The sequence below is a fragment of the Harmonia axyridis genome, chromosome 6 (genome assembly GCF_914767665.1).
Source record: "Harmonia axyridis chromosome 6, icHarAxyr1.1, whole genome shotgun sequence".
Lineage (NCBI taxonomy): Eukaryota > Metazoa > Arthropoda > Insecta > Coleoptera > Coccinellidae > Harmonia > Harmonia axyridis.
The window spans coordinates 20,722,570-20,746,128 of record NC_059506.1 but is presented as its reverse complement, the minus strand read 5'-3'; the positions used below and the strand labels follow the sequence as shown (position 1 = coordinate 20,746,128).

General features: G+C 32.4%; 1 protein-coding gene across 1 annotated transcript in view; it reads right to left on the bottom strand.

Annotated features, from left to right (window-relative positions):
* LOC123683263 (pickpocket protein 28-like) overlaps positions 1 to 22,059 on the bottom strand; it is a 30,047-nt gene extending 7,988 nt beyond the window's left edge. Inside the window, exons 1-4 of the mRNA XM_045622186.1 lie at positions 21,617 to 22,059; positions 2,062 to 2,310; positions 1,829 to 2,000; positions 328 to 476 (exon numbers count right to left, since the gene is read on the bottom strand). Of these exons, the coding sequence (XP_045478142.1) occupies positions 328 to 476; positions 1,829 to 2,000; positions 2,062 to 2,310; positions 21,617 to 21,792 (746 nt within the window). The 5' untranslated portion in view covers positions 21,793 to 22,059. The remainder of the gene's footprint in view (positions 1 to 327; positions 477 to 1,828; positions 2,001 to 2,061; positions 2,311 to 21,616) is intronic.
* Positions 22,060 to 23,559: the final 1,500 nt, after the last annotated feature.

Here is a 23,559-nt window from a genome sequence, read left to right as displayed (position 1 = left end):
GGATGAAAAAAAACCGTCCTGTGCATTTCTAGTGAAAGTATTAGAGATATTTGCATTAAATTCAGTTGACCAATTGGTTGCTATACCCCATTGATCCTACAAAGTCAAGTAAACAATATTAAAAAAAATTCTCTATCATCATAAAATTTGAAAAATGTTTTTCTCCGATAGCACTTACAGTTACAAAGATATGAATTATTGAAATTTCCTTCTTATTTCGAACGAATGACCCCAAGTATTTTTTCTCTGTATGTAGAGATATTTTGCGTTGAAATTGGCAATGATAACCGTTGTTTGAAATTTGCAGTGTTTAAAATTAATACTCACTTATTTTCGCTGTAGATATCCCGAACATCGAACATGTTGAAACTATAGCACAAGCCTTCATCTGTCAATAGGGGCGTCAATACATCCTTACATTGTACGGATTTTCCCATCCATTCACAATACGAGTAATCAAGTGAAACTGATTTACACTGAAATATAAAACATTGTATGATAAAATTAGTCTTAACTAGAATGTTTAATAGTTGGTATTTAAAACATTTTTTCTTGGTTGTATGCAACTTTTTTGCAGTGCAATTTTAAGAGACATCCACATTCCCTTCTAGTAATAAAAATCATATAGAAGAAATCAATTCGATTTTATGTTGTCGACTCCGCATTGTGATTTACTGTATGTTTATGTACAAAAATGTGTCAGCTAATATCATTACAAGGTGAATAGTTTATTGCTAATATAATTAATGGAAACACCTAGTCTACAAATACAAAGCATACCTATTATGCTTTCTAACAGGCCAATTGAAAAGTCTCCGGTCTTCCATTGTAAAACACATTTTTTTGGCCAAATTCGATTTTATTATTCGACATAGTTGCCTTCGAGGGCGATACAGCGAATATAGCGATTTGTCTTCCGCTTGAAAAGAGGCCTCAGTTTCGGCGATTACTTCTTCATTGGCGCTAAATTTCTTTTCAGCAAGCATTCTTTTGAGGTCTGAAAACAGAAAAAAATAGCTGGGGGCCAGATCTGGCGAATACGGTTAATGAAGAAGCAATTCGGAGCTCAATTCCTGCAATTTTGCCATTGTTTCCATTGATTTGTGACACGGCGCATTGTCTTGATGAAACAGCACCTTCCTTTTCTTCAAATGGAGTCTTTTTTTAACGATTTCAGTCTCTAAACGATCCAATAACTTTATATAATAATCGCTGTTGATGGTTTGGCCCTTTTGGAAGTAATCAATGAATATTATACCTTGCGCATCCCAGAACTTTTTTGATTTTTTCATCGTTGACAGCCTCTTTCGGGCGTCCATTGCGTTCGCCGTATTCGGTGCTCATTTCATCACGTTTAGACTTAGCATACCAATCAATGATGGTTGATTTTCCTGGTGGAGACCCTGGAAACTCATCATCAAGCAGAGATTTTGCTTCAACTGTATTTTTTCCCTTCGAAAAGCAATATTTTATCTGCACAAGAAATTTTTTTTCCATCTTTTTTCAAATAACAAAAGTAACTCACAACGAAATATATCACAAATTTTGACAAGTTTGAAGGTTGGTACTAACTAAAAATCAGTGCATCAGACCGGGGACTTTTCAATTGGTCTAATATATGATGGATTGAGGAAACTATATTCCTGCTAGATTTTCAATAATAACTATTATAAATTATCTATGTGTATTTTTTCAGAGGAGCAGAACCAAATTTTATTGCTTTAGTTTTCTTGTTTTTCCGCTTTGTGTCTTTCAGAATGTAACACTATTTGATCACTACTATTATCTAGTTTTATATCTCATTTAACTAATGTCTATCCACACTCACCTTATCTAAAAATTCTGCATAATCGTTCACTTTGAAGTAATCTGCCTCAATTATTTCTTTATACAGATCACTTGATTCATTGAATCGATTGCGTATAAACGTTTGAAGTGATTCTTTATTCGGGTGATTCTCAGCCTTACAAAGCAGAGACATGTAATCAAAATAAATATTCCTAGAAAAAAAAATAGGAATCAATCATGAACGAATTAGATACATTGGTGTTGTTTTCTCACTCCACTATATCCACATCTAATAGAGCACCTGAATTCCTCTTCTTTAGGGTATCAGTGTAGTTCAAGCAACTGCTTGAAATTTTAGTTTCGGGACAAATGGTCACTGAAGGGAATGGAACGGTGTGAATTGCCGATTCCTTAGTAGCCAATGTTACTAATACTGGCGATGTAATCCATTTATCTATTATCTGATATATCATATAAGAACAGCCTCCAACACAGAGAAGTAGTATCAATATCCACCAGGCCCTGAAAATAAAAGTTTTCTATAATCATGTTCAATCAGCAAATTTTCTGCTCTAGTTTTTCAAGTTCACCGTTTTCTTCTAGTGTCAGAGAGTGAATCTTTTTTAGATTATCATTAAAAAAAAACACTGACTTCTAAACCACAAAAAAACTGTAAATAACTGCCCTAAAATATAGTTAATGAAACTGATAATTCTACCCTTCAATTATGTAATAGATTGTATCGTTTCTTTTAAATTTCCTTAATTTTAACATTTTATTGTTTTCTGCTATCTTGGTTTCGAATAGTTAATTGTAATGTGATCATAATTTCCCCTATTTATATTAGATGTTGTAGTAGTATAGTGTGTCCAAAATTGGTTGTCTATGGAGGGGATCTCAGAACGCAAGAGCTAGAAAAAAATGAATGGCTTATTTTCGGGCTAGATTTTTGAGAGAAATGATTTGTCGAAAACATCTTAAATTCAACTATTTTCAAACTGTAAGGCAAAATTTGAAAATGGCGTGAAATAAAAAGTTCTCATAACTATTTTATTATTGGTGCTATTAACATGAAACAAAAACATCCTACAGGCACTCTTTTAGTAGAATCCATTGGTGTGATAATTCATGTCATAATTTCCTCTATTTAAATTAGATTTTGTAGTTGTATTGTATAGGGTGTCCCAAATTCATTGTCTAGTGAGGGGAAATCAGAATCCCTTTGAGCTAGAAGAACTGCATATAAATCTAGTGTTCACATTTGAAGAAACATAACTTTGGATCATAGCTTCGTAGTTAAAAACCCTTTTGAAAAGACGAGCACGCCACTGGATTCTACGTAAAAGATGTTTTAATTTCAGAGCTTTATCATCAGTATAAGCGGAGATATAAATGTTTTTTGATATCGCCATTTTTCCAATTTTCGCTTATAACTCGAAAACAAAAGAAGGTGACCAAAATGAATACTACCCTTGTCAGTTTCTCAGAAAAAGAGACCGAGAAGGGGGTATCGGATTTTGTCTATCTCCTCTGGTTTAAAAGTTGTAGTGCTAAAACATCGAAATTTACCCACCCTGTACAGGCACTTTTTCAGTAGAATCCATTGGTCTGATCATTTATTTCTTATTGCCATCAGTTTCGAAATTATAATACAAACTTGTTTTTTTTAAATGTGAACCTCAACAATTTCAATGAAAAATAAAATGGCTTAATTTTTCTCATTTCAAAAATATACATATATTATGATATATAAAATATTCATAATAAACATTAAGTTCGCAGATTATTAATGATAGGCAGTTGGTTGATTTAAAATTGAAGGAAAAAGTCTAAAAAACACTTCTGTTGTTGGAACCTTGTATATCAAATCATCCGGTTACATGTTTCGGCATATTCGCCATTATCAAACCAAAGATTGATTTTAAGGTTTCATAGTCATATCAATCAATCAATAAGTTTATTAAGACAATTGTCAATAAACATACAATTCGTTACAGAGGATTCCTAATGAATCCTGTGAGTAACATATATGGTAAAACATTGATAGAATAAGTATAAGTCACAGTTTTGTTTTGTTTATGTTTTGTTTGTCATTTTATATTTTTTGACTTTTCACAGTAAGCCTTTTTAACCAGTGTATTTTTAATATTTATTTATATTTTTAATTCACCTTGTGACTTATACTTATTTTATCATTGTTTTACCATATGACTTTGGAACCTTAAAATCAATCTTTGGTTTCATAATGGAATTTTATAGATTAAGTTGGTTGATTTGCCGTGTGAAACTGAAAGTTTTCATGATTTTTATAATTTGATGGGAAATTTTTATATCATCTTATATATTTTTGGAATGGGAACATTTGAACGATTTAATTAGTTATAGAAATTGTTCTGGTTCATATTCAAAGAAACACAATTTTGTATTATAACTTCGAAACTAATGGCAATAAAAAATAATTCATTACACCAAGCCTGTAGACTATTTTTGTTTCATGTAATTAGCAACAATAATGGAGAAATTACGGGAATTTTTCATTTCATGCCATTTTTCAATTTTCTCTTATAAATTGAAAACAGTTGAATTTATAAGGTTTCATCACCTCAATTCTCTCAAAAATCGAGTCGGAAAATGTGTCATTCATTTTTTGCTAGCTCAAAGGAATTCTGAGATCTCCTTACTAGACAACGAATTTGGGATATCCAATACAATTTTGGGTAACACATTTTGGAGACCTGGAGAAGATTTTGGAACAAAAATGAAACATGTCGGCGATGTTTCAAGAAGTGGTTTGCTTTGATAAATTCTCCTTCAATCTGGCAACAACATCAATCATACTGTGCCTTCGTTTCATGTATTGATCTCGATGACAGCAGGTTGGCTTCACTTGCCAAACCGCCTGCGAATTATTGACAAGAATGCACAAATGCTCTCCTAATTGCGTCGTCTTCTAGTTCAGTGTCAACTGTTGTCTTTTTCTTGGGTATTTTCAATTTTAGACTTTTGGCATAGAATTATTTCGAGTCGCAGATTTATGCCAGCAAGCCTGCAATTACCATAGTATTCAAAACAGAAATTAGATGCTTCATCAGTGGAAAACCCTCACATGCGTGCAATATAGTTATTCAATTAGTTGAAAGATCATACTGATGCCAGGAAATTGGAACAGCTCATTTACCAGATTATTCTAGGTATTCTATGCATTATTCCCAAGATTCTGGCCAAAAAATAGGATTTCTAAGAAGACTGTGGTGTATTTTATGGTTATTTTATTGATTTATTTATTTAAATTAACGTGTCTCGACAGCTATGGTCATTGATTTATTGTTGTGGAAAGTGATACTTTTCCGCAAGAGACTGCAGTTGAACGAACGACGCGGTGCGGAGTTCGGTCAAGTTATCGAGTGCGGAAAAACCACTTTCCACATGAGTTAGGAACAATATTTTTATTCAACTTTCAAGGAGAGTTTTCGCCTTGATACCGACTGACGTTATAAGAAATTATATTTTTGCCATGCTATTCACTTTCCGCATGCATATGCGTGCGGAAAGTGAATAGTAGGGCTTTTTCCGCACGAATTTGGAAAAGTAGTACTTTCCAAACGTCAATGCGTGTGGAATGTAATACTTACGAAACGCTAGTAGGAGAAAATATTTTCAATTTATTTATCGCGGGTTCGGAAACATAAAGTTCACAAAATGATCAGGATCAAGAAACATCAAAACATCTACAGAACAACTAAAATTGATGAGATAAAAAATAGGTTGGACATTCTATTGGTTTTGGCCAACATGAATCCTCAGTATACTGAAACTTACAAAAGCACAGAAAAAGAATATGACACAGCTTTGAGGAAAGAGAAAATGAGAATAGAGTCACAAGATCAGACAACAGAGGCAAAACCATGTGGCAAATTTGCATAGCAAAAAATTCAGATGATTGTTTACTAGAAGGAAACCCAGAAGAAATTGTTAACAATTTCAACAAGCACTTCAAGAATGCAGTAACAACGGTTCTTCTTTATTTACCTCCTGCATCTATTGATTATTCCAAAATAGAAATTATTAATGAATCCTTTTATATGAAACCAACCTTTGGAAATTGAAAACTTGTCCCATTCAATAAAAAATAAATTTAGCAGTGGCGATGCTGAAATTCCTATCATAGTAGTCAAGTTAGCACTACCTGCAGTATAGTTATGTATAACACAAGTGCAGAAGGCATTGATATTCTTCCACGAGTTCAAAATTCAAAAACTAGCCACGAAGTGGCGAGTGGTAGAATGAGACTTCTGTACGAGTATTATACATTATTTTCTTTAGTTCGTTGCATTTTTATTGAAATTAATGAAATATTTCCATGAATATCATTTAGTGATTTTTGCATTGAAAAATGTTGGTTGGCAGAACTGATTTCTTTAAGGCAAATTGATGAATTGACAGATAAAGCCGTGGCGGAAAGTTCGGAGTACCAACATATAATAATGAAATATAACCATGAAAACTGTGCGTTTCTGATATATTCTCGCACGATTTTGTTCTACAAGATGTGGAAGAATGAACGGAATAACCACAGAATTAGAGAAAGTTATATTCTATCATACATCAATATTAACTCCTTCAGATGTGGAAAATTTCCAGAAACTCTTAAACTCGCCTCAATAAAAAAAAAATATTTTCAAGGATGGTAATGTGAATGAAATGAATAACTATAGACCTAAGTTTATTGCCAAGTTTTTGAAAGGTCTTTGAATTGCTAGCCTTTTCAAGATTAATGGAATTCTTCAATGCAAACAACATTTTAGAAAACAGTCAACATGGGTATCTACAAGGACGATCAACACAAACAGCGATTTTTCAGTTTGTGCAGTATATTTTGGGAATACTCGAGGATAACAAAATGGCATTGGGCATATTTTTGGGTCTATCTAAAGCTTATCTTAGGGAATATCTAATCAAAAAACTGGAATGTTTCGGTATTAGAGCAAATGCAAACAACTGGCTGAAGTCCTTCATGTCTTCAAGTCTGAGATTTTTACTAGTACCATAGGAATTGATCAAGGAAGTGATAATGTTCATAGTATATCTAAATGATCTGGGAAGGTTCATAGAGAAGAATGAAGGCTATATTATGAATTATGTAGATGATACAAATTTATTAGTTGGAGCAGGAAACTTTGAAGAGCTAGAAGACAAAGCTACTCGAATTTATGCAAGATCAAAGTCTTGGTTTGATCAAAACAAAATATTTCTTAATGAGAATAAATCGAAGGTTTTGTTATTTGATACAAACAGATCTAAAAAAGAAAAATCAAATATAATAAAGTTGCCACAATCTCATTATGAATTTTCAGAAGCAGTCAAATTTCTAGACATCTATGTACCAATTTCTAAATTGGCGCAAACATACGGAAATTTTGTCGAAAAATTTAAGTAGAATTGCATTAAGACCTGTTTCAAATTATGTAAATGAAAACACTTTAAGAGTTGTGTACTTTGGCAATTTTGAAACCACTCTTATTTTTTGGGGAAATAACGAAAACTTGGAAACAATATTTTCAATTCAAAAAAGAGCTTTTCGAATTGTTTTCTAATTAGGTTTAAGGGAATCTTGTAGAGGAGAATTTAAAATTAAGAATATTTTTACAGTATATGGTTTGTACTTGTTTGAGTGTTTGCTATTCATACATAAAAAAAGGCATAGTTTATACAATTAAATATCAGATACACATAGTACAAGAACATTTGATATAATATATCCAGCTCATAGATTAACTTTAACGGAAAAATGTCCATCATAAATGAGTATTATCATATTACTATCATATAGAGCATTCAATAAGCTGCCAAGGAATATAAAACAGATTTCAAACTGAAAGCTATAAAGCTTTCAGAAACAGAATAAAGCATATGCTCATCATTGAAGAACCATATAATCTCAGGGAATATTTTGGGGGCTAGTTGAAGCTCAAATTTTGTTTTGACGTCATTTCATATAAATTCTAAGTTTGTTTGATAACTGTAATTTATTGGAAATAAATGAATATTCTTATTATTATTATTAAAATTAATAATACATAATTCATGATTTATGAATTTAGGAGAGAAATAAACATTTCAAAGGTTACTTCGATGTCAGAATAATTTACAAAACCACTTTCATATCACAATGTTCTACTTCCAAAATCAGTTCTCTTGAACCTTTTGATTCTGATTTTTCATCAATTGACCTTCCTTCCATAATTCTATGATTCAATTTATGTACTTATTCAGGAGTACAAGACTATTGTATGGTTGCAGAGTTTTACCTTGAGAATAATTTCAAAAATTGAAGAAATAATTCGACCGAACTGATATTTGCAAACAGCTATGAACAGTGAAATGAATGTCCCTATTAAATTTGATGAGGAACGTATCCTCGGGAGATTTTCGGTATCTGAGAATCTTTCAGTCAGACCTCACTGAAATTCTGTTTCTTTCTTTATCAATTTTATCTATCAAGTGACTTGAATCAAACTCGGCGATGTAGCTCTCACATGAGAAGAAATAATGAAGCATTTCTGATGGAATGAATGAAAGGATCTATCGTTCAGAAATCGGAAATCAAATTTTTTTTCGATATTTCTCGTAGAAACGCTGAAAAGTACAATTTCATAGGATGTCGAGTTGTGGGCTCGATATCCCATGTAATTATACTTCCTGATGACAGGATTAATTTCTTGAAGAATTGTTTATTTTAAATAAGAGATCAATAAATAATTGAAATTAAAACGAAAGACAATTAATCCAATCTTTCAAGTATGCATTCGGAATTTCTTAAGCTATTTCGTTTCTCTGGAAAATTGATAAAAAACAGATGTGTATGATATTATGTTGAATTATAAAAGTTTAATGAGTCTTCTTGATAAAGGATATTTAATATAAATCAAATAATTTGACAACTTTGTGTCTAATCCTTCACAATAATATTATTTGATTTATATTATGTTGAAAGTATATTCTCATATTTTCATGCCAAGTTGAATTTTAGGTTCATTTTATATTTTATAGAGAAAGAAGGCAATACACACTTTTATATTTCGAATTCTGAGATACATCAGGAAATCATGTTTGCAGGTAAGCAAATTCAATGCCAGTACTCCTTTAAAACGGCCTAACTTTAAGGGGAGATTATACAAGTAATTTGCAACAAAAAAGGTCATATATAGCCATGATATTACAGTAGAAAGAAAGTAGCTAGCACAAAAATTGATATGTCATTTGAAAGCCTGCAAAATGGAGAAGTTTTTACTGCAAAGAAAACATATTCTCATTTATAGTTTTTCATTCATAAAACGATTGGAAAGATACGACTTATTTCGCTCTCTTCAGAATATTTACACTTACATATTACCTATATATTAATTACACTTCACCATACTCGTCAGTAAAACTCCTTTGCCACTCATGACTTCTCATATTAAAGCAAATTTGATGTTTCGGAATAAATGATCAAATTCGATAAGGATGCAGAAATGAATAAGATATAGTTGGTTTTATGGAAAAAAGTGATAAATTCCGTGAAATAAAATAATGAAAATTGAAGAATAACCACCAACATTTCGACCATGAGTTATATGACATTTTTTGGTGCAAATCACTTGTATAATCTCCCCTTGAAGTTAGGCAGCTTTAAAAGTGTACACCCTGTATATTGCAGTACTGTCCATGCAATTATTCATGAAAAACGAAATAGTAAATATAATCAAACAGAAATCTTCAATTCTATGTACCTCGAAGTATTTTTATATTTAGAAAATTTGATTGTAAAATAGCGGTTTGCATGTGGAAATGTAATTTTTTTTTTTTTTTCGAATATCCAGCTGTTATTTAGACTGACAATTGGGATTTTGAATTCAATTTCTGACGAACAATTTTTTCAATACAAGTATGTTTGTATTCATAAAAGCGCAATTATCTTGAAAACTGTGAGTATTTCCGGATTCGTGCAGGTGTACTTTTTCCAGTTCATATTGAATGGGGAATGCAAAAAATGAATAATTTTTCTGATTTTACCTGAGGCGTGAAAAATAGTGGAAAAAACGAACCATGATGCCTCCATTGTACGCCACTGAAGGCAATTAAGCACCTATTGAACACAAACATTCTTTCGTATTTAATTGAAAAATTTTGAATACTGTGCAAGTTATGAATGAAAATTTTTTTTAGTTCTTCATATTCAACACTTCTCTATAAAGAACGATATTCGAGAACAAAAAATTAGCAAAGTCTTATTTATTTTTCAAGGTGAATCTTCTGTTTTAATTTGATACAAAATTTTCGGTACCCCTGTAGATTCGTTCGAAATTCATTGAAGATAACCATGTTCCTCACTGTACAGGATGCTCAAGCTTGAACGTCGGAATATCCAGGATATGTTATAATTATGATTATCGATCCACGAAGTTTGAATACCTATTGAACATTACTCTTTCTACGAACTGGTATAGCTGTGTCAACTGCTCTGCACGAAGATGATCGCGTAACAATATAGAATTGAAAAATAAGATGAATATTCCACTCAATGAAGTATATTCGGGAGAGGCTTCATTCACAAAATACCCAGTTCAAGTTTTTTTGGAAAAACTATTCTTCTTTTTCCTATTAATTTAGGATTTTTCTTGAAAATAAACAGGAATTTCGTATTCTTCATTCAAAATGTGAGAAACATTGCTTTTTTTCAATCCTTTTCAATTACATGAGCATCTTTGTTCAGTGGAGAGTAAAAATTTATAAGGATTACTGTGTTTATGTAACAATAAAAAAATTACACATTTATCACAAAAATACAGAATGAACATGAAAAAATGGTTCGAAATGCAATCTATTCGACCACTCAATACTTTTTCGGCACGTCTAAGTTAAGTATTGTTTTGCAATTGATACTTTGGCTAATTTTGTCGCATGCCACAGAAGCTCGTTGAATCCTTAATATCAAATCATCTCATACTTCTAGGAGTAGCATATTGCCATTTTTGAATTATTTGACTTTTCAAGTCTCCTTCGATTATTGAAATACTTGAGTAATTCAACTTGTCTGTAATTATAACCGAAATCATTATTCAATTTTCACTTTCTACTCCAGTAATGTGCTTTACCCAGAAAAGTAGAACTTTCTTTTCAAAAAATTAAAATGAAGAATTCTATATTGACAATAATATTTATGAGAAGCATTGGCGTAAAATTGTTTTCCATGAAATTTCCAGTCACGTGCTAGTAAGGTCGCCACTGGTATTACAAAAAAATAGTTTCCATAAAAAAATTGCTACCATGCTGGAAATTGAGGCTTAAATTAATTCATTCAAGTAGACAATAATATTATTGATAAGTTCAATTTTTTCAAATTAACGGTATTAAAGTATTCACCGACTAAAAGTTCGTTAAGAAAATTTATATTGTTTTTTGAATCTTCATCGTTTCGTGAATTTTTGACCTTTCAAACTAGACAACCTTGCTTATAGAAGGCAGTATCTCTCCCACACTTCATTGCCTACCAAAACGTAGCGATATGGTACTAGTCAACAAAATAAATATACATATAGACCTGAAGTTTATATTATCTGTGTTGAATGTCTTTTATGTAAGATTATACTTGGTGCTATTATGTCATAATTCACCTTGTAAGCCGATAAAGGAGAACTAGAGGCGTCTAATTAACTTAGACAGAGATGGAAACAATTATTTGTAACAAAGTCATGAAGTAACATTTCAAGCTGTTTTGTTATTCTAATCTATTTTCGTACATTGTGTCCTGCTAAAATTAGAGATGTATCGTAAAATCGAGTTGCTATAATGAATTAGTATTTTGAAATTGAAAGACTATAAAACTTCTGCTACTCCAGTCTCGTTTTAGTAACTCAATTACTTGCTTCAAGGGATTGCGCTTAAAGAAATGATTTATGAGTTCATTCAAGCAAAATTGTAAATAAAAGTTTATGTAACATGCCTGAAATAAAATCTCAATATGTTTACAAGAAACGAGTGAATAAATATTAGGTACAGCTGTAAATATCACGGTATAAAATTCCAACTTTTACTAAAATCAATACTTTCATTTTCAATTCGATTCAAAATAAGCTTATTCACTTCCTGTATACTTGTTGGTAGTAATGATTTCAGAAAATGAATGCTTCATTTGTATATTCGTAGATGAATTCATATTTATTTTGTGTTTATATTAATTTATCAATATTCAATTGATTCGATCCTTTCCTGATTTTATAACTAAAATAAACCAAAATAATTCCCACAAATAGTACGTAACGAAATATTTGTGGATATTACTTTTTATTTCATTTTAATTATTCGATATTATATGAATTGAATTGATTTTGTTTTCGACATTATTGTAGTCACAATTTGGTGAGGAGTTGTAGTTTTGATATTCTTATTGTATTTTTTCTGCTTCAAGTAACGGGATCAAAACGAAATTTTGAAAGAACCTTTGGATTGATTTTATATTCGGTTGAACCTATATGGAACTATTATATGGCGATACAATGACTCTGGTATACATACCAGAGCCATTGTATCACAATCAAATACATTTGATTGTTATCAATTATGATATCATTGTTTTTGGTTATTTCAACTAAAATAGGAGTTCTCAGGGTGAAATCCACCCCAAATTTAAATTTCGTCAAAGCATTCGAGTGATTATTTTTTATGAAAAAACAAAGTTTCAAGCGGTCCAATCTGTTGTTACAGAAATACTAGGCATTTTTGCGATTTCCTTATTTAGTTCAAATCGATCACATCAGCTTTCACCGAACTATTTCGTTTTTTCTTTGAAATTTCAATTGAATTTTTTATAGTTGGAATTGTTATTTTATATTTATTTACCTAATTTCAAATCGTCAAATCAGGGGTTCTGTTGCCACAGGATCATTTTTTCGAAATTCTGTTTGTATTTGGAATGTTATTGATAACGTTTTCAACCCGAAATTTCGCATAAAGCTACACGGAAAATCTCAACTCGATTGAATCTTTTGTGAATGTCAATTTTGAAGAATAACACCAAATCACAATATGATTGATGTACCTTTCTGATTTTTGCAATTTTTTTTTCAGCAAATCAACGAAGTTTTGGAGAATTTGGAACGGATTGGCACGAAGTCGTACAAAAAAAACACCTCTCATCAATCAATCTTCAAATTTATTTAAATGAGATATAGATACGCTGAACAACCAAACGTCAAGAAGCTAGCAACATCAGAAAAGTTTGAAAAAGTTGATTCATAAAATGATAGAATCGTTTTCTCTCGTTTTGATTCAAATCATATGGAATTCTACTGAATATTTCACATTTTGAATGAGATATTATGTACAGAATTCTGATTCACACACGAAAATGTTCCTGGACAGGGAATAATTCAGATATGTGCTCTTTCGATACTTGTATTTCAAAAAGAGGAAACGTATCGGGTGTTCTATGGTCTGTTCAGGAATTATTGACATCCAGGCGGCTGTGGAAAATCGAAATTAATTATCATTATTATTATGTTATTGGTTTCAATCCAAGAAATTGTGAAACTAAAAAGTTGTATCAATGTTGAACGCACATTGATTAGTTAATTTAAGTATTTCTCCCAGTATTGTAAGAAAAAAGGAGAAGGCAAGTCATTACAGTCTGGATTATTAGTGGAAGAAAACTTGTGCTATAGGATTTCACCTTCAAACTCGAAGAATCATTGAATGATTTAATTATCACCAATTTCAAACGCAACGAATATATAAGCCTGGATAGGATTTGACCAAAAAGCATCTGGATTGTAATCAAACAAAGACAACATTAAATAAAATCGAATGGCTACAAGTTTAAAACAGTTGATAAAAAGAAAATTCTTATTGATAAACACAACATATAATAAGAAGAGTACGATTTTATGGTAAATACAGAGAACAAAATGTGAAATTCATTTATCTGTATGAAACTTGGTTATTTGAAAATGACAGTCTTATTCAACAGAGGACTCTAGGACGAAAAAATTAAAAGGTTTGCCAAGTATGTTTAAGAGTAAAGGTAGAATTATTTCATAATTGAAATGTTAAATTGATTCCTTCTCTGCAGATAATTGGAATAATGAGTTCACAGCTCAGATGATGAATTTCAAAAATTCTTTGGAAAATGACCGAAGCTGTATGATATCAAGCTATATAAAAAAGATCTGTAAAACAAAGTCTTGGCATTGCATCTTAAGTGTATATATATATTTTTTTTAAATCAAATATTGTTATATCTGTTTTTTTTATTCAATGAGTCTTTCAAAAATCTAATTAATTCTAATTCCTTCATAGAATTCTTACTGAGTATTTATTGGAATAATGTATTCAAAAGAGTAAAATTAAGAATTTTTTCAGCTCTTAACCACTTGAAGATAAAAACGGAATGCGATAAAATTCACAAATTGAAAACGATTTCACGCAAAAATGCTTTTAGTGAGTGAATCGAAGCTTTTAAGGCCAACATACTCCATGTTATTTAATAGCAAATGGTATGAATGCATTCCTATAAAAGATAGAAAACTTGAGTGAACAAATAGTATCTATATTTAAATATTTTTCATAGTTTATTCAATCATTCATTTATGAACAGTTTCAATCAAAAGTGACTAGAAAGTATTTTACTCATCGGCTGATAAATTGGTTCCCATTTTGAAAGTTACAGTACAACAGCAATGTTGAAATTCTTCATATACTAAATGGATTCTTCCAATTTTATTTTTGTGTTAATATGATATAGCTCTTCCATTCACTCCACTATTCAAATTTATCAACCAGTTTTGCCGTTTTCTTCGCCAGTTCAGCTTCTACAGTTAAAGTGATTCATAAGAGTTATATGATTAGAATTTTGCAAGCAGGTTGGTATCCAGTGTCCACCAAGAATGCATCAATTATTGAAGAGCCTTCGGTGAAAAGGAATATGCATATTTTTATCATTTTTCATGGGCGACTCTCAAATGAATGGATAACTCTTCATTGAATTTCCTTGAAATTCTATTATATTTTCAGGTTGTAGAACCTGAATTCCCATATATGAAATCATGAGGTTAAATGCCTCCCGTAATCACGGAAATTTGGGATATGGAATAAAAAATGAGAAAATAATAATTTATACCTACTGTTATTTCCATAGCAATTTTCAGTGACATTTTTGCAACCAGAAATAAAGCCGTGACTGGACGTTCAAGGCCTATTTCGATGTCAATAATTACTGAATGGACTGAAAATTCCTTGTCTAGTGATCTCAGATATCCGTTGAGCTAGAAAAAACTTTTTTGGGGCTCGATTTTTGAGAGAATCAAGTGGAAAATAGCGTGAAATTAAAAGTTTTCATAACTTCTTGATTACTGAATCTATAGACTTATATCGTTTCTTTGAATGGTTTCATCGAGGGTTTCAATGAAAATATTCAGCAAACTCAAAAAATCTGTGACTATTTTGATGTCTCATGTATGCATTATTTCATTAGTTGCATGCAAATGACTTGGGTAGAGGTCAAATATTTTTGGCACTATTTTCAAAAAGGTTTCTATTCCAAATGATTAGCTGAAGAGGCTGTGTTATATATGTATAAATCACAGCTGGATATGAGAGCATTAAGAAAGCGAATTATACAGTATACAGCTTTTGACCACCGAATATTTTAACTATATGAAGATCATAGATGGCCACCTGGCTGATTTACCGTGTGAAACTAATACTATTATGATTTTTAAAGATTTATATGAAATTTATATATCAAAATATACATTAAAAAAAATTGATTTTGTTACAAAAATTTTTATGTTTCACATTTAAAAAAACCCAATTTTGAATTATCAATTCAAAACTAATTGCTATAAAAATAAATCATGGATTATACTGGACAAAGAGACTATAGAATATTTTTGTTCCATATTTATAACACCTGTAATAAAAGAGTTATGAAAACTTAACTTTTCACGCCATATTATTTTGAAGCCATATAGCTTTAGAACAGCAGTTTTCACCAAATTAATTCTCTCCATAATAGAACTCGAAAATGTGTCATTCATTTCTCAAAAGGATTTTGAGATCTCCTCATAGACAACGAATTTGGGACACCCGTTACAAGTATTAGTAGTTGATAATTCATATCGCTAGGAATTTAACTTCCAAAGAGGAATTTTAAGTGAGGTATATCACAAGGATCTGTACTGGGCCCCTTCGATATTACCATAATTTATAAAGACAATGTACTTCAATCGTCAAAGCGTGATGAGATAACTCCAGGAGGAAGTGGACTGAGTTGTGGATTCAATAAGATTGAAGCAATCTCTTTTGGAGCACACAAAGCTTAGAAGGAGAAATATGAAAATGATAAATTATAAAATTCGGAGAATCCAAAGAAAAAAGAATTTGGGTTGATTAGAGACGAGGACATGAGTTTAGCAATTGGAGGCATATAAGAAGAGAATCAAGCAAAATCATTTACACTTTTTTTGCTTGAAAAACAAAATTGAAAAAATTATAGAGACAGGGTTTATTTCGAAAATTTCAAATGTGTTTGTTTTAATTTCTCAATATTCAATGAATTCAAGGTAAAAAATTCTCGCCTTTTTTCCATATAGGTGGCGTTTTTATGCAAAAGATTTGAATATTTTAGAGCGCATTTTTCTTTGAAACATTATCCACATCTAAAATATAATTCAGAAGAGCAAATTGAATTTCAGCAGATTGAAAATGTGATTCAGAATTGAAAATTGTTATTCAGAGGTGTATTGAAATTCAGAAAAAGAACTTTATATGAAGAAATGGTAAATTGGAATTCAGAAGAAGGAAATTGTAATTCAGAATTGGTAACATGTAGTTCAGAATTAACAAAAATGAATAGTCATTGCATATTATTATTATTCACTGAATCGGAGTCGGGCTCTGTTAGCCTTCGACCAAATTGATCTTTTGTTCTTAACCCTACCTATTCTTACAAACCCTAGGGAGGCCTTCGAGACTGTTAATAAACCCGACAACATCCCTAGGAGCCTTGGCTATTACTTCGTCAGTACCTAGGAGTGACTTTCCCAAATGGTTCTTTGGTCAGGCAACCCTGGACATTTGCACATTATGTGTTCGGCTGTTTCTATCTACTTTCCACATAGCATACAAATCTCATCTGCTGACTTACCCATGGGGTACAAAAGGTATTTGCACCGGCAGTGTCCTGTCAGCAGTCCCACCATTACCCGAAAGCTCAGCTCGTGGTAGCTTTAAGAACTTTCTGGTATAAGTCGGTGAAAACACCAAAAATTTCTTTGCCTAAGCAAGACCAATAGTGTTCCTTCAGACTCTTCAGAGGGTTATCCTATTATCCCAATGTTGGGCCTTTGCCTTATATTGGTTTTTTCCAAGCCCACTCAGGATCAACCAGGTGTTAACCATGATGTTTTTTTCGCAAGTTCATCAGCTTATTGTACTGGTACTTCACATTCGGTACTGTTCTGAATTAAATATGACATTATCTGACATATTCATTTTTCTGAAATACAATTTTCCCTTTTAGGAATATAATCTGCTCTTTCTGAAACTCAGTTCACTATTCTGAATTACAACTTTGTTTTTCTGAATAACGAGTTTCTGAACTCAATTTCAATTCAGTTTTTCTGAAATTCAACTGTTCTTATATACTTTCTTTTTTCCTTTCCTATTCTGAATTTGAACTTTAAGATACATTTAAAGTGATTTTCAATTTGAAATATTTTAGTGGCGTAACATTGTCTTCTTCTGAAATACAGTCAAACCTGTGTAAGTGACAACTGGGTAAGCGAGAAAACTCTTTAAGTGAGTGGAATTGCCTGGTCCCGTCATTTTTAGCCCCTAAAACCTCTATGTGTGAGAAATAGAAGCCTCTATAAGAGAAAGTCGTGAACCGCCAGATATATTTGTGTTCGAACCTCTATAACTAAGACTGCTATTTGTCTATAACTCTATAAGCGAGAGTCTGGCATGGAGGTAGTTCCCCGAAAACATAAACACATGTTTTCGGGGAATTACCTAACATTGTCTTTGTGGAAATCTGGCCCTCACTTTTAATACAATCGATGTAACTACCTTACCCCAGTTGACATCAAGTGCTAAGAAAGCTTAAGTCTAGCGCAATGTCTAAAAGAAAAATCCGAGTTTTATCTCTGAGTGAAAAACTTAAGATCGTGAATGCGTTTGAGTGTGGAAAATCGCGTAATGAAATTCAGAGTGAGTTTGGTCTACCAGAATCAACCTATTATAAAATTATCAAGTCAAGAGACTCTATAAAGTCTCAGTGCTCTGAAGGACACGGAAATATTAAGAGGAGTCGACATTCCGAGTTCCCCGACATTGAAAACTGCCTTTTAGAATGGATCAAACAAACCCTTAACAAGAACATCCCCATAGATGGACCCCTGTTGAAACAAAAATCTAAAGACTTTGCCACAAGATTGGGATATCAGAACTTTTCGGCTAGTAATGGCTGGTTAGAAGGTTTTAAAAGACGTCATGATATAGCTTTCAAAAAAGCCGCTGGAGAAAGTAGATCTGTAGACCAAAGCGTGTGTAACCGATGGACTGAAGAACTGCCAAGTCTCTTGAAGGGGTATGATCCAAACGACATTTACAATGCGGATGAGACAGCTCTATTCTTCAAGTGTCTTCCTGATAAAACATTCACATTTAAGGGCGAAAAATGTCATGGAGGTAAACAAAGTAAGGAACGTCTTACTATTCTTCAATGCGTTAACATGACCGGTACTGATAAGCTACCTCTTTTAATGATAGGGAAATCAAAACGACCTAGATGTTTCAAAGGTGTCAAGACTTTACCTGTTGATTATGCAAGTAACACAAAAGCTTGGATGACCAAGATATTATTCAAGGATTGGTTGAAAAACGTCGACAAGAAAATGATGATGAAAAACAAAAAAATCCTGCTTTTCATTGACAACTGTGCTGCCCACAATGACTTACCAACATTCGAAAACGTAAAAGTCATGTTTTTGCCTGCCAACACCACCAGTCAACTTCAACCTTTAGATCAAGGTATCATTCACACATTCAAACGCTTTTACCGCAGAGAAGTTGTTCAACACACCCTTACGTGTCTCGAAGCAAGCAATAACCATGATATTGGCGTACTCCTAGCCATGAAATTTGCAAGGAAAGCATGGTACAAAGTAAGTGACGTTACTGTCAAGAACTGTTTCAAGAAGGCTGGATTTTGTATCAGCACAGATAAACAGGAATTTATACCTGAGGATAATGAAGTTGAAGCTGGACCTAGCAATGAGGATTGGGCCAAGCTTGTGTGTCACGAATATACTGGTGATGTGTTAACGCCAACCTTTGAAGACTTTGTACAAGTTGACGACCTCCTGGCTACCGCTGGAGAATTTACCGATGACGATATCGTGCACAATTTCGCTACAACGTGTACTGACGGAAATGACAGTGAAGATGAAGCCGACCAATTGCAGACTTTGGATACAGAAGTAAAAAACATTCCAAAGAAGCAAGAAATTTTAATTGCACTGGAGAATATACACAAATTTTTTGAATACTCTGCGGTTGTTGATAAAACAATATTCGATAATATTTACGAATTAGAAAAGCATGTTCACAATTTGAATACGGAAAAACAGAAGAAAATAACAGATTTTTTTAAATAGATGTGCGAGGTTCATTATTTTTTATTTGTAAGAAAAAACAACAGATTTTTTTTTAAAAGATGTGTAAGATTCATTATTTACTATGTATTTGTAAGAAGAAAATTAAAGATTTCTTTGAATAAATGTGTGAGATTTTTTTCCTATTTGTAAGTAGAATGAAATACATTACACATATGTACATACATACATGTTTTACATTTTTTTATTCAACCTCTATGAGTGATAATGGTAACTTAGAAACCTTCATTAGCTAGAAACTCGGGTTAGTGAGAAACCTCCATAAGCGAAACAAACCTTGCGGTCCCTTGAACTCTCCCTTATCCAGGTTCGACTGTATTTAGTCCAGTAGACAAAAGGTGGGTCTGCTGGAAGAAATTTCGAACTTAATGAAACTTCTACAGGTTGTTTGGGGGTGTTGTGGGATGACTCAGTCAAGTTATCTCACACGAGGACCCTGTGCTAACTTGAGGGCGTCCAAAGAACCTCAACATTCCTGGACTTTTTTCAACTTTTTGCTCATAACCTCTAAACTAAGTAGTTTTCAATCAAAACGTTCATTTTTAAAGTTGAAGATCATTAAATTCTCTACAAATCTGTATTCACAAACTTTTTCGTAATTCTAATATTAATCAACATATAGTTGATCAAATTTATAGTCCAGTAGTCAAAGCAAAAGAGTGAGGTCTGCTGTAAAAAATTCCGAACTTGATGAAACTTCTACAGATTGTTCGGGGGTGTTGTGGAATGACTCTGTCGAGTTATCTAACACGAGGACCCTGTGCTAACTTGAGGAGGGCCGTAGAACACCAAATTTTTGTACTTTTTTTCGGGTTATATACAATCATTATATTCAATTAATTCTTGGTTATTATTTATTTATTTTATTCAGTTGATCTGATTATAAAGGTTCAAAATAATTATGGGTTGATAGGAATTCACAGTAAGGTGATAACATGCCACGATAACATTGAAATATCTACTCTTCACATAAACATAGGCTTTTAGTCAAAGCTACCTCCCCCCTCCACCTCCCTATGTTTCAATATGTCGATATTGATGAGTAATTTCTATGATTACCATAGAACGGCTGGTAATTGTTAGTTGGAGGGTCAAAACCTTGTTTTTCGCCAATTTTTGACATTTTGAGAAAATTCCTCTAATTTTGATTGGCTTTATCTCGGTTGATATAAGGTGAAGAAAAAAGTTTCTCGAAACAAAATCATAAGGAATTCAATTATCTACAACTTTGAAAATGTACGTTTTAGTCGAAAACTAATTAAGTTGAAAGTTATAAGCAAAAAACCGAAAAAAGTCCGAAAATGTTGAGGTTCTTCAGCCCCTCCTCAAGTTAGCACAGGGTCCTCGTGTTGGATAACTTGACAAAATCATCTCACAGCACATCCAAACAACCTGTAGAAATTTCATCAAGTTCGGAATTATTTCCTTCAGAACCCACTTTTTTTGTTTTGTCACTGGACTATTATTTAGATCGACTGTATCTCAATTGATATTGAGTTTACGAAAAAGTCTGTGCATGCGAAATTGTAGAGAATTCAATGGTTTTCAACTTTGAAAATAAACTTTTTGGTTGAAAACTACATAGTTTAGAAGTTATGAGCAAAAAACTGAAAAGAGTTCGAAAATGTTGAGGTTCATCGGCCCTCCTCAAGTTAGCACTGGGTCCTCGTGTTGGATAACTTGACAGTCATGCCACAGCACCCCCGAAAAACCTGTAGGAGTTTCCTTAAGTTCGGAATTTTTTCAGGTAAAATGTATTTATCTACTGGACTGATTGAGTGTAATGAATAAATAGTCAGTTTTTGAGGAAAATTTTAACACCTTGGATCTCCGAATACGCAACATTTGCGAACAAAAGTTATATAAAAAACTGTAATTATTTTTTCATGTAGAATAACCCCTTGGTGTTTATCGCACTCATTCGCTATCACCCAGTTTGTGTTCTTCATCGGAACATGAACGACTTAGCGCTCAAAAGCTTTTCTCGCATTTCATCGAATGCACATTTCATTTACCAATTCACAATATAAAATTATCGAATTTCAATTTCCGGTTTCTCCGCTCTTGAAGACGGTAAGTATCCGGTGTTCTTATCACAGATAACAAACAAGTACCTTTCTAACTTTGAAGTGCCATCCCTAACAATGTAGTTCGGTCCTTGAATAGAAGCCACTTCACAATACTCCTTAAGAAGTCTCTTAAAACCTTCCCACCAACTTCTCCTCACCGGTTGTTCAAGCTCAAAATCACCCACTTTCAACTTATGGTTTTCCTTCTCTTTCGGCTCCATTTTCTTCAACCTAAGTCACTCAACCACTTCGAAAACATTTAAGGGTCACAGTTCACTGTTAAAACGAATCAAAACAACGCATGACAAACGATTTATCGCGTTTGAGGCATTGATTTCGACTGAATTTGAGGACGGTAGAATCAGTAGCGTAATTCACAAAACACGCAGCGCGTATTCGAATCTGCAATCTACCTATCCGAATGGATTCCCGTTACAAGGCCTTGGCATCCCACGGACTCGAAACTGAAAGTTAGGTCTTACTCTGGAACATTGACAGCACATTTGATAGGCGGACCATTTTATTTGATTACGATGATTAGCCTATAGGCTTAATTTTAAAACTATCATTCACAGTTCTTGATAACAATGCATCAGGTTAAATTCCATTTGTTTACCTTTTTTAAATATTGGTTTGAAAACATTAATTTTACATAGTGCTTAGCTATTATATTCTATAGTCGTAATTTTCAATTCATTTCGAAAAAAAAAGAGAAATAATACATCTATTTCTTGAGTGAAAAATAAGTATGTGCAATGAGTAAATGAAAATTGAGGAAGGCGCTGAAGTGAAACCTGGAGCGTTGATTCACTATGGGACATAAGAAGTGCGTTCTTTGTGGAGAAACTCGCGAATTGAGTGAAATATTGTATCACTGATATGTTTTTATTTCCGCGATCTTCATGTCAAATTTGAAGATCATGTTGGGGATAATATTTGCTTACTGCAAATGACATATGCTTCCTCTATCTATGTTTATTATTCTGAGTTTAGAACCAATGTCATATTTTTTTATTTTCAAATTAGGAAGACCCCCAAAGAGATGGATGGATTCGTGGTCATCAATATCTCAAGAGAGCTGAGAGTTGGAAAACACAGGCCTAAGGCCTATGATATGTGGAAGAAGAAGAAGAAGAATTAAAAGTTAAGTCAACAGAAGATACAGAGGATTTTTTGAGGAAGGTTCAATTTTCTTGAATTTTTGTTTCAACATTGTCAAAAAAATTTAATTTATACTCAGGGAGTATATGAAAGAACTATTTTCTTATAATCGTCATTTTATAAGTCGTCATTTTCTCGCGAGTTAATCAAGACATAAACATGTCTTGATCGAAAAATAAGTATGTGCAATGACAAAAAAAATTGAGGGATTCACTGAAGTGACATCTAGAGCTTTCGCGTGCTTGTTTATATTTGTGTTCATGTACCTAATTGCTTCACGAATGAACCTCATACTTCCTTATATTAATTATTCTTCAAGACAACAATCTTAAGTATGATATGCTGAATACTGTTTTTCTGTTTGGTTCAAAAGAGCTTATGTTCATAAAATTGATGCACAGCTTAACGTTTCTATCAGAATTAGCAGTGGAACTATTAGATTTCTACCCGAATTAATTTCCATTTGTATCTTACTTCCAGATACTAGAACGGCCAGATTATAGGCACGCAAACCTTTATGGATTAATACTTCCTTCGATCTAATAAAAGTGACAAGGAAATATGACCTGTGATATGCCATGAAAACATGGGATGAATGAATGATATGATACTCGAACCAATGTAATCTATTCCTTCCTTAACAGTTTCGAAATATAAATGAAAATTGAATCGATTGAAGATATACAGGATTTTTTGTTTGAGAAAGGTTCAATTTCCTTGAATTTTTTTTCAATCATTCTCAAAAAAAAATATATACAGGGTGATTCACCGAGAAGGCCTCTATTAGACATTTATGGAAAACTAATCATAATTTTGAGCCGAAAATT